Here is a 12,589-nt window from a genome sequence, read left to right on the forward strand (position 1 = left end):
TGTTTAGTTTTGAGTTTAGATGATTGTTTTACGGGACTTGCATTACAAATAATTCATATAAGTGCCAAAGATTAGAGGTGTAACTCGAGCGTAACACGCAAAGAAAATAAGGAAGAGAGATATAGACGATAGATATTTGGTAAGAAAGAAGGAGCAAATCGCACCAGAGTATCCGCCAACCACCCACTTTTATCTCAGCTGGCTTCTTTGATATCCATAGGACTTTTTTGCGAAGTATAACGAGTGCATATATATTGCAGTTATTCGACAGCACAACAGTCTTCGAAATATAAAAAGAAAAAAAAGACTGACCAGTGGCGAAGCGTCTATATACTCAAATAATCACTGCTTCCCTTCCAAAATTTTGAAACATTTTCGCTTTCAAATTCACCCATAAACGTAAACCTCATAAATTAAATGATGTTAAAAGACGTTCATAATCAACAATGAGCAGTATGACTAACATTCAAAACGGTTTCACTGCCACAGAAATAGCCTGCTCACCCCTCTCAGGCCACTCCATAAGCAGTCACAAGCTTTGATTAAGTAAGTTTAAAGTGAGGCTGGAAGAGTCTACCAATAGAGTAGAAGGGAACATGTGCATAGCAGTCAAAACTGTTTCATTGCCACATATACCCTGTTCACCCCTTTGGGGCCACAGTTATAAGCAGTCACATGCACTGATTATGTAAGCTAACTATTACACTGGTCGAGTCTACCTCACAAATGTGAGGGGAATTAATTCCTAAAAACCTCTTGACTGCTGCGAGTGCTTGTTTTTTTCCCCTCGACTTTTTACCGTCCTATAATCAGATCGTGACCTCGATCAAGGATCGATTATGACACCGGCTCCTGGCCGCGAAAGGCTATACAAAAACAGCCAAATGTAAAATAAAAAAATGATAATTGTCATGTTCTACCAAAGAGTTAGACTCCCTGGTAGATCTATAACATATAGATCTAGTACTGACATCTCTGCTTCTTTGCTTTGTGTTTGTGCTTTAACATCTAAAGTTAAATTTAGTTTTAGTTGGAATTGATATATAATGAGATACTTTCCCGATTATTTTGGCTGTTGAACATACAATATGAATTCCGGATTTGTTTTCATTCACAACTCAGAGTGCCGCCTCGAGTAAGATTCTAGTGTGATATCTCCAGGTCATATCTGGTTCTATTTCACTTTGATTACCCTGTCATACAAGTCAGCCTACGCCCCTGAGACAGACAACTTAAACGCATAACGTGTCACATAAAGCAGATTTGTAGTGTAAGGGTGCAGTCATAAGTTAAGCATTAGAATGTGCGTGCAGACAAAAACATTATTGTAACTAATATTTTTCAAGTTTCAAGAAAAAGCAGATAAAGTTTAACGCTCGAAGCACTTGTAACATAAAAGTTTTTTTTAATTGGGAAAGTAATTTGTACAACATTGGCAAACACTACAGATATAGTAGGGAAGAGGTAATTAATTCAATCGACAGAGACAAAAACAGACCTTAAAAGCTATACGACTTGTAAGTTTCGGCACTTTCGTTTCCTAGACATGGAAAGAGAATACATGTGCACATAATACGAGTATATTGGATAACAAATATCAACGGTGGTAAAAGAGAACGTTTACTAGCTTAGGCTTACAATGATCAACATTTCTTTGAAGTTATATTTTGTCTCCATAAACGACCCATCACACCCCCTTTTCACGCAAATCATAAAATCACGCAGCGGCTGATATGTACCTCCAAAAACAAAGAAAGAAAGATTAAAAAAAAACAGTTTTTTTACTATCTAGCTTAAGGCTTTTGTCAGAATGAGCATAGATGTGTGTTGCTCTTTAGAGCAAGAATCTTTAATATAGATATAGATAAGTATATTATGTAACTCCAAAGGTCTTGTAATTAAATTCCTGCATGTGGTTAAACGATGCATCTGATGTGAAAGTACATTTTGTCAGCTATACTTCTCTTTTCATATTGAATTTTAATGAGAGTAATATATAATTTAATAATCTAAATGTATATATCTACCTGCATGTATTTTTACGGCCCTGTGCAGCCAAGAAAAATTTCCCTCTGGGATAATACAGTATTATCTTGATCTTATCTTTTCTTAAGTGTTAGGGTGGCAACATGACAGTACGTTTTCCCAATCTACCAAACTGTATCGGATATGTTATCATGTGGCTGTTTTTTTGCTCCGCACGTTCGACTCAACTTCCACCTTCTCCTTTCTCTTCGTGTATATAGGTTTTCCTTTTCTCTTTTTCTTTTTACTTCTCTACTCATTCTGTTCCTTACTTTTGTCCTTTCCTTTAACCTTCCAAATGTTTTTTTTGTGGGCAGAATAAAGCTGTTACCTTTCTCACCTTCACTTTCCGATTTCGCTCTTTCTTTTGTTTCTTTTCTTTTCTCTGTGATAAGTGAGTTTCTTCACATTGTCATTTGACCCATTTGCAATCCCATATATGGTCACATATCCGTTAGTGGGATTTCCAGGGGCAATGTTAAAATACGTGCGCCGAAGTTACGCTCTACGTAAACCGACTTCTGTAGTAATGTACAGAGAGATAATGTGGAAAGCCAGTTTACGGAGGGCGGCCGATCAGCCCACTCACAGCTAGCGCAGCCCTTTGACAGGCGGTGCGCAGTGCCTCATTACTGAGGATTGAACTGGAAGCAGTTGCGTCCTACTCTGGACCTGAAGTTGAGTGACGGCTCATCAAACAGCATCTTGTTCTTAGCCTCACGGATGTCCTTGATCTGTCCCCGGAAAAAACCCACGGTTTCGCTCTGAAGAAGAAAGAAACACAATCTGAATGTGGCATCTATTGAAAGGCCCATCCACCAATGACAAGAGTAAAGCATATCCCTCTCCCACTCCCCTCCCCCCTTTCCAAATGTCTTCGCACATCACGACGATCGCAGCGCCGTTACATATTCCTGAAACCTGAAACACACATTTATGTTTCGACTGTGACTTCCACACTACCACGGGACGGGATGTTGTGCTCTAGGTAAAGAAGTTTAAAAAAAAGGGGGGGGGGGTAGGTTAGGAAATGTACTTTACTCTAACACTTTTCAATTACCCTCACTGGGTTATTTTGGGGTAAAAAGTACCCCGCCCCCCTTCCACCTCCCCCATCTGATTAGGCGATTTCCATTGAAGAATACTTGACCCAGTTGTCAGTATAAAGAGGAATGGATGAAGAGAAGGTGGAAGGAAGGTAAGAAATAAAGAAAACAAAAAGAAAAGACTGTTCACCAATCAAAAGATTTCACAACATGTACCTCGGAGCATATAATCATGTGACTTGGGAAAAAAAAGAAGAAAAACAGAGGTTGTATCATTTTCTGGATTGTAAAGGGATTTTTTTATTGACCCCAAACCTCATGTATGCGTGCAACATTATGTTTACGCGCATGCGGAGAGAGAGATGGAGTGAGAGAGAGAGCAAGAGAGAGAGAGAGAGAGAGAGAGAGCAAGAAAGAGAAAGAGAGAGCAAGAGAGAGAGAGAGAGAGAGAGAGAGAGAGAGAGAGAGAGAGAGAGAGAGAGAGAGAGAGAGAGAGGGGGGGGGGGCAGACAGACAGACAGAGACCGAATATGTCAGAGCGGGAAGTGGATTGCGGTAGTACAGAGGTCCTCACCGCATCGCTAATTATAATACAAATCTATCTTGACACTTAACTCTGGTCAGATCGCTGGGCCAAAAAACTCACCAGTGGTTCCCTGAAGCCACCTATATAGACGGTAGGCTGGATGCTAATGTCGTCACGTTCCAGATAGTCAACGTATCTGTATACCTGATCACCGATCTCTACCACAAGGCCTGTCTGGTCCCGGGAGCGCCTCTGGAAGATGTCCTCCACCTCATACATACGGTACACATGTGCCTGTCGCAGATACCACAGAGAGGATAAAGTCAATTCATAAGGATGGTAATGCGAATGCGATGATATTGAAGACATCTTTTCTTGGTATAATTATAGTGCTGTCGTTTGTGGTCACAGTTGCTCCAGAGAAAGCGTATGTGGCAAAACGTTGAGCCGTTTTTATCAGAACAGATACTTTTTTCTAGAATTTTTTTTGGTGACAATTTCTGACTGGAAATTAATCAAGATTCCTCCTGCCTACTCTACTTTTAAACTCTGGCGACCTCGCTTTTGACGACGGTATAAAGCCTGGTGATGATTGTGTAGATTCTACTTGGTTCTGCTGTTGATGGTAGTTGCAGATGTTTTTGTTGTTGTGGTAGCTGCTTCCGCCTGCGCAGTATTAGCAGGTATAATTACTTTTGACGTAACCTGCAGTGGACCATATGCCAAGTGAACATTGCATAAAGTATCGTCAAATCCCCACATTTGTATTTATTATGGCTTTATACAGTTGGGGGCGGACATATTTTTCTTCATGGAAAGGCAGAGTTTACTATTTTGATAAACTCCTCCATATTTGATTTTCTCTGTTATGATCGTGTTCAGTTTGATGAACCAAAGGCTTCTACGCAAAGCAAAGTAAGATCTTTTTTTGTGTGTACAGTGTACGGATAGCAATAGGACCTAATGAACGTTCAAGTCAAATTTGATGAAACAATGCAGAAGTCTCTTCAGTATAGTATGCAATGGCAACACCATCGCCCAATCCAACCCGATCAGAACTGATTAGCCTCCACAAATTGACTATTGACCAATGGGCATCCGATCTTACCGTTATCCAATCTCCAGTGTCGACGTTCTCCCGAGTTTGGAAAAATCCGCCAAAGTAGCCCTCAACTCCCGTGGGACTTGTGTTGAACAAATGATACGTCAGTTTCCCAGCCTGAATAAAGAGAGCTTCTTCGTCTCCGAAACGACCGGAAGCGTACAGGAGGAGTCCGTTGGGTTGTGTAGTCCTGAACTTAAGACTGTAGTGGATGCTGTCACAACGAGGCAGTGATAATCACATTTGAGTAACAATTACGGAAATAAAAATGTTATATAGATTTACAAATTGTTATCTCTATTCTTTCCCCCAATATTTTTTCATTGCATTCATCTCCCCATCCTCTTTCTCTTTCTCAGCCTACTCTTTCCCCTCCACCTCACCCCCCTCCTTCTCCTCCTCTTTTCCTCCTCTTTCTCATCTCCCCCTACTCCTCTTCCCCTTCGTTCTCCTTCATCCTCTTTCTACCTCCATAATACTGCAAGCATCACCACCACTGCCAACGTATTTGATCCATAACAACCCAAGGAAACGTGCTAATCTAAAACAATTATAACAGTTTGGCAATTTCATATAGACAACAGTTTCAAAAGTTAATGTGTTAATCTAACTTGTTTGTGAATGGGGTTCTTGTTTATCTAGGCAGGGCACAATAATGGAGTATAATACGAATAAACAGAGTAACCTTTCGCTATCACTGTTACTTTTTATGAACTTTTCGTTTGAGAATGTGCAATGTCTAGTACGTTTCAAAACTTACTATTAGTAACCTCCATCAAAGCTACCAATACCATCATCAAAATTAAAAGATAATACTCGTGAATAAATGAACAAGTAAGCATCAAAACAAGATAAAGAAAAAAGCAAATAAATGAATAAGTAAATCAAAAGAGTGGATATGAAAAAACTAATTCATACACATAAATAGAAACTATAAAAAAATAACTATATGTATGAAAACCCTGTCTAAAGCTTACACTGACATACCTGCCATTATTGAGAAAGTTGTTTGGAGTAAAATGAATGTAGGAGTTCGCGTTGAAATCGAAGCAAGGCCCTTCTTCATCAACAGGATTAGCGACAGCAAAGGCTAGCTAGAGGGAATGAAATGGAAAAGTGAAACACAACACATATTATTTCGTTCTAAAAAATAATATTTTGAGTCTGGCAATAACAGTAAATGGTTTTAAGAAAATAATTCTACACAAAATTGGAGGAATGCAGTCCTAGGCGATTATGAAGGAGCCATTCATGTAGATAGATAGATGGATACACAGACAGGCAGGCAGACAGACAGACAGACAGACAGACAGACAAACAGACAGACAGACAGACAGACAGACAGACAGACAGACAGACAGACAGACAGACAGACAGACAGACAGACAGATAGATAGATAGATAGATAGATAGATAGATAGATAGATAGATAGATAGATAGATAGATAGATGGGGATCCAAGAGAAAGTGATGCACGAAGAGAATATTGTAAATAGAAAGGATTTTGGTCCGAGAATACAATGTACATTCTAGCGATTTTTTTTTAAATGGGGGGGGGGGGGGGGGGGGGTACTTTATTCATCAAAATAAAACGTTAAATAATCGACCGCAATCATTGTGAATTTGCTACAGGTCCCCAATAATCAAATTTCTTATTCGTCTGTCTATTCAAATTTCCCTCGAGGCACTTGTTTACTACATTTGCATAATAATATACTATCAATGGACGTCCAAAACACAGACAGACACTGATGAGCAGCGCTCGGCCGTGAAATAAAGCAGGGCACTGGAACACAGCAAACTGTTTCAAAGTCAAAGGAAAAAAAAGATGGGTTTGCTTTCAGTTTTTTCCGAATTAAAAAAAAGGTGGTTCCGCTTTCAGTGATTCATTAAGCCTAAAAAGAAAAAAAATTAGTGAAAGTCTATTAGAGCCCCCCATTCGGATATTACTTGACCCTGTACCTAGTACACACATGAGGTCGCCTTAGGTCGTCGTGACGTCATGCGCTAAAGAAACTTTTAATTTATTACGACATTGACCTTTCTTAGTGCCTGGTTCTACGTCGCGGTACTTTGTCACAATGAAATCTCATCATTTCATATCCCAAAATGTTTATGTTGATTTTACATATAGAATAAAGCCAGATATAAGTGCCAGTACTTGGTTCGTTGAGGAAACAGTTGTAATAAGAATGAGCGTGTCTACTGTGCCATATAATATCCCTTGCATTATGGGCTCAGTTTATGTAACTTACCAATAGACAGAAGCAAACAACTGAGTAGACAATTTCCATATTGCCCCTAAAATAGTTACGATAACGGTCGTGATATTTCCAGCAAAGTGATCAAAGCACAAGCAAATCGTATAGTTGTGTATGCCTTGTCTTATTCTGGGATTCTAGAGTAGTTTTACGCCTTGTTTACACGACTCGGCCCAAGTTCGCGCAGTCTTTTGGGGGGGAAGAGACCCTCCCCCCTCCCAACCACACACTCAAGACTAGTCTTAGGAATAATCTGCATGTCAGTCACCACCCCCTCAGGGAGCTTACACCCACAAAGCGAAGTTACCTGGCGCCAAGCCATGGCAGATAAACACATAAATTTTAGATAGCCCATCTTGATAGCTTTTCATTGCCCGCGTCTACCCTCCACCTTCTTTGCTGTTCTTTTTCTTTGTTGTTGTTGTTGTTGTTGTTGTTGTTGTTGTTGTTGTTGTTGTTGTTGTTGTTGTTGTTGTTGTTGTTGTTGTTGCTGTTGTTGTTTTTCAAAGGGCATCGTTTGGTAATTATTTTATTTACTTTGCACCAAGGTTTTCTCATAAGCAGAGATAGAAAGATCAAACACGTTCAACAGTTAAAATATCTGAGACATTATGATTAAATACGATGAAACGCGTTTCTTTGTAATGAAACGAAGAATTACAAAAGCAAATACGGGTTCAAAGAAATGTGCACAATTAGAAACATCTCAATGAGCACAAATAGAAACATCTCAGTGACTATTACAATTGGAGTTCTAAAAGGATATGCATGGTCAACCTTCTATTTCAGTATGAATGTTGGACGACTACCAAATACACGTGTACAGTGAAATTAAGAAAGAAATAACATTTTGTGGTCATCGGTGTAGTAGACTACATTCTTTTCCAGTGTGAGAGAGCCTGTGTCTACGCAAAAGAAACCCAATGTCCCCCTCATGAATGTTGTTTATCCACCACTTCCTCCGTCTGCCTTGTTTCCTCTCCCCTTCATTGCTCTCGTTGAAAGGCCACTTGATCATGTAATGTGAGCGTGCCATCTCAGCCCTTCGAAATACACCATAGCCTTATGTCGGCGACGTAGGCTAACTTAATTTTACTTTGAACAAATTTTAAGGAGACTTTCGCTCGTCCAGAAAGATAGATTACCGTTTTTTCCAAATTCAAACAGAAATACTTAGCATCTTTTAGAAAAAACTGCCGTGCTTCGGAAAGAACTCTGCTTTGTTACAAAATTATATACTTGTTATTAATACTTGGGGAGCCTAAACAGATGGGTCACAGGGAAAGATCAGGATAATGTCGCCTTTTTTTTTATAGAACATCCGAGCAAAGGAATGAATGGAGGAGCATGATTATCGATGTCTACCGAAGATCTTGGATGTGATTATGATCACGATATTATAATTAGTACTTATCAACAAAACAACTCTCTCCGCCTAGTGTCAATAACTCTTTTTTTGACGGAGAGGGGTTTGTGGATGTGCGCAGAACGTATGGCGGGGAGGGTCGTTTCGACGGTCCTGGTTTTGGAAGGTGAGCAGTGTTTGACAGGGCTGTTATCAGTCTTGGCGAGGTCTTGTTTCATCTGCTCTGCAAGAGATTCTAGATTTGACGCTGCTAGTGCTATCATGTTTCCTCAGCGCTGAGTTCCTTGTATGATAAACAATTACCGCAGAAACCCAGGACAGTCGTTGTTGTTCCCTCTGGAGTATAAATATTTGTGGTAAATAGCGATATATCAAGGACTCCTGACCATCTGGGTTAGTCTGAGATGTGCTAACGAGGCGGTGAAAGGATGTTTATACATTAGACCTTGACTTCGGCTTGTCTGAGGAGATTATTCTACATAATATAATTAGTTTAAGAAGAACATTTTTTGGCCGGGGTAGGGGATTGTTGAAAAGACTGATCAAGAATGTTGCAGGAATTTGAGGTGCATCCCGAGTGTGGTATACAGGCATAGGCTACGTAAAGGACAATGATCACAGGCATTTGCGTGTGAGATATTCACATTGCTGTATCGCATTGAAAAACGAATTTTCATCCTCCACGCACCCTCTCCCAACTCCCGCGAGGGTTTCTTTTTTTTGTTTTTTTGGAAGGGGGATTGGGGATGGGGTGATGTGAATGAACCATGTGTGCCTCATGATGTGTTACAATAATATTCAGCTGCCACATTTACTCCACTGTGTCATTATTTGACGCCTTTTCTTTCATGTGTTGTTTTCTTTTTCCTCACTACTTGTTCGGGTTGCCCGTCTTGGAAATGACTTAGTAGTCACGTTCATCTCAGTGTTAATGGCTATCAAAAACAATCATGTAAACCAAAGAAATGGCACCTATGATGTTATCAAAGGCGGTCCAAGATATTACAAGTGTCGTACAAACACGAAAATTCTTTTTTTGTTGTTGTAATTGACATCGAGAGATTTCTGCCCGGTCAGCGCTCGAGGATCTAGCGCGTGCCTCTATTCGCGTGCGGATCACGTGTCTAAGCGACGCAGTTTATTTCCACATTTCCAGATGAACACAACTCATGTAGACATCCGGCAACTAACAAGAGAACATGGGTTACAATGAGCCAAATTGAATCATTTGAATGCTTTACGGGGGCACTCTTAAAATTAGGATAGTTTCCTCCTTAACAATCTATTTTATAGTGCCAACAAGTATAACAAAAGCTAGAATGCAAGCAGGCCCCTGGTAGTCTGGTTTGGTACCAACAGGTAGTTTGATTGTGGCGATTTAATTCTTTTAAAAATCTCTTTCCACGTATCAACACCACTACATTTTCATGGCCATTTACGTTATAAACAAATGCATTCATTGCGTTTTTGAGGCCTTAAGTTATGAGAATACAAAGATTTCGCTAAGTAATGCTATGATGTGCTCGGAGTGCCAAAATATGAGGATAGTAGGGGGGGGGGGGTGTATACCCAAGCATTTGTTGCTGGAAACTGTTGGATACATGTTTTCTTCCAGAGAATGCTGTGGTCAGTTAAGCATAATTGCATTCAGATGTGTAGTTTATAAAGAAGGTGTTAAATACGAAGACATTTGCTATGATATAGACCTAGAAGTATTCAGTAGTGTATGCTCGAATGGGCATTTAAATGTTATGAGGGAGTGAGTGAGTGAGTGAGTGAGAGAGAGAGAGGGGAGAGAGAGAGAGAGAGAGAGAGAGAGAGAGAGAGAGAGAGAGAGAGAGAGAGAGAGAGAGAGAGAGAATGAGAGAGCGGGAGAGACTGAGTGAGAGATTACAGAAAGTGATAAATCGAGCGAGCGAGCTAGAGAGAGAGAGAGAGAGAGAAAGAGAGAGAGAGAGAGAGAGAGAGAGAGAGAGAGAGAGAGAGAGAGAGAATGAGAGAGCGGGAGAGACTGAGTGAGAGATTACAGAAAGTGATAAATCGAGCGAGCGAGCTAGAGAGAGAGAGAGAGAGAGAGAGAAAGAGAGAGAGAGAGAGAGAGAGAGAGAGAGAGAGGGGGGGGGAGATGGGGGGGGGCATTGCAAACACACGCACACACACACACACAGGTAGAGAGACAGACAGGCAGAGAGGCAAATCGATATAAAGAGATACAGAGAAAGAAAGAGAGGAAACATCAGACATGCCTGCCATAATTATACAGCTTAAGTTGTCTTGCTCTCAAGATGTAACCTCTGCTAAAAGTTTTATTGCTTTTCCCCGGGTCTCTGATTACTGATAAAACATAGCATCATACTATTCTATCCCAAAATGTATTCACAATGTAACGTCGTGGTGAGAAAAAGGCGGCCATCGTAGGCCGACCGGATTAATTTGAAAATCCGATCAATGTGTGATATCACAGTGCTAATATATTTTTTTTAATGGCACATAAAGAATATCGAAGAGATTGATTCACAATGCTGGGAAATTAACCCAATTTACATCATCGTTTCTAGTTTAAAGAGATAAAGAAGTTTATCAATGGCTCTTAATGTCGTGCTTACAACTTTGGCACTATCCTGAATACGCAAATTTTTCTTAATACGGATTCGAGATCTCCACTGGGATCACAACCCGAAAGACAAAACTTCAAAGGGGGACTCTCAGAATCCAAACCTAAACCAGACTCGTATGGGTTTAGTGAGAATCTTAAAACTTCCGCCAGGATGCGAAGAAACCCCAAGAAACACTCAGTGACCGGAAACGGTACGACCTTAACAAAGTTTGTTGTGGGCTTTCGGCAAATAAATAGACAGTGACGTCCTGATCCAGGCCCTGGAGTCATTCTCCCTTTGAGAAGGAGTGCAACTAAATGAAAGATGGCGCGCTGTTAGGATCAGAAGTCACTTCAAAATTATTTGACAATTCAGAAGGATGTAATTGCTTCAACTTGGCCGAAAACTTGAATTTCCTTTGACATTTACCGCTGCCATTTCTTGCAGATATTCACCTCTGCCGTAAGCTCAAGCCTTAAGTGCTGGATTCTTCTTATCTAACCTAGTTTTGCGCAAGCTGGTATACTTATATCTAGTAATAATTTACTTGATATCCAACTTTCTAGGTATCCAGTCCCGTAAAGTCCGGAGGCCAAGCAAATGAAAATTACTTCAGTCTGTGAGTCTGGGGTCATACTCTTGTACTAAACAGATTCTTACTTTGTTAAAGCTATGGTCAGGGTGCTGACCAGGATGTCAAAAGAAAACTATAGTACATGTTATTAGTTGCATGTAACCTCCAAATAACACAAAAGGCGCTATCTTCCTAAACTCGATAATTCAATGTCGTACATACATGCGACATAATTCTAAAGGGACAAACGGTTGTTGTCAAACTTTTGTTGAAACGAGACTTAGAAAACGCTTTGTTACCAATCATTTAGTTTCTATAAATCGTTACCTGTCACCTATACAAGTCGTAAAAGAGATCTTTGCGTAGGAAGTGCTCCCTGCTGGGGGAGAGAGTTTGAGAGGACAGGATCAACCCGCGTGGATCCATCTGCCCAGCTTGGCACAGTCTTCCTCTGATGGCGTCCATATTGACTGTTGACAAACAGACTTTGGCCATGTTCAGACGTTTCCTGTGGTTGCTTGTCAACAAACCAAAGGGCATCGCACGCAGATGGCTAAGAATAGACGCAAACAACAAACTGCAGCCAGTAAACAAAGTGGACAACACTGCGGGTCTCTACGCCAGAGGCCCCAGGAGGAAAAGTTTTGTTACAACATCCTCGAGAAATATCTCTGCCCTCAGTCTTTTCCCCCCCTCCCACAGAAAGTGAAGATGGCGGATGGGGAGGTTGCCACGCTTTGCGTATGGCAAGCAGTATTGTCCGAGTTTGTTGTCTCATCTGTGTAACTCAAATAGAGTCTGTACAACCACAGTAGAATACGGGAGGCGGTATATGAGAAGAAGTTTGAGGTTTGAAGCTGAGAGACTATGATATTGGAATACATGTGCTGCCATGTACAGTTTATTCTGTGGCCCGCAACAAAGCGAGAACTGTATCATTGAGTCCGCTGCTCCAATTGGTGTATTCCTTGAATGGTCTGGAAATAAATTAATACGTTATTTCTCACATACACCGATTTTAGTTTTCTTCAATACTCTGTCTTTCACACACACGCACGCACACACACGCGCGCGCACACACACACACACACA

General features: G+C 40.6%; 1 protein-coding gene across 1 annotated transcript; it reads right to left on the reverse strand.

The window, feature by feature from the left end:
• Positions 1 to 1,384: 1,384 nt before the first annotated feature.
• Positions 1,385 to 7,121, reverse strand: LOC101858164. Its single transcript, XM_005092131.3, has 5 exons — positions 6,955 to 7,121; positions 5,687 to 5,793; positions 4,706 to 4,913; positions 3,718 to 3,891; positions 1,385 to 2,789 (listed from the first exon to the last, which is right to left on the reverse strand). The coding sequence occupies exons 1-5, from the start codon at positions 6,991 to 6,993 to the stop codon at positions 2,655 to 2,657; spliced, it is 663 nt and encodes a 220-aa protein (XP_005092188.1). The 5' UTR covers positions 6,994 to 7,121; the 3' UTR covers positions 1,385 to 2,654.
• Positions 7,122 to 12,589: the final 5,468 nt, after the last annotated feature.

This window comes from Aplysia californica, unplaced genomic scaffold (assembly GCF_000002075.1).
Source record: "Aplysia californica isolate F4 #8 unplaced genomic scaffold, AplCal3.0 scaffold00041, whole genome shotgun sequence".
NCBI classification, from domain to species: Eukaryota; Metazoa; Mollusca; class Gastropoda; order Aplysiida; family Aplysiidae; genus Aplysia; species Aplysia californica.

Excerpts from the sequence above, each read along its gene's own strand:
- LOC101858164 (XM_005092131.3), bottom strand. The coding sequence starts at position 6,993 with ATGGAAATTGTCTACTCAGTTGTTTGCTTCTGTCTATTG. Across the intron at positions 5,794-6,954 it reads TTGTTTGCTTCTGTCTATTG|CTAGCCTTTGCTGTCGCTAA; the intron begins GTAAGTTACATA and ends CATTCCCTCTAG. Across the intron at positions 2,790-3,717 it reads GTGGCTTCAGGGAACCACTG|AGCGAAACCGTGGGTTTTTT; the intron begins GTGAGTTTTTTG and ends TTTCTTCTTCAG.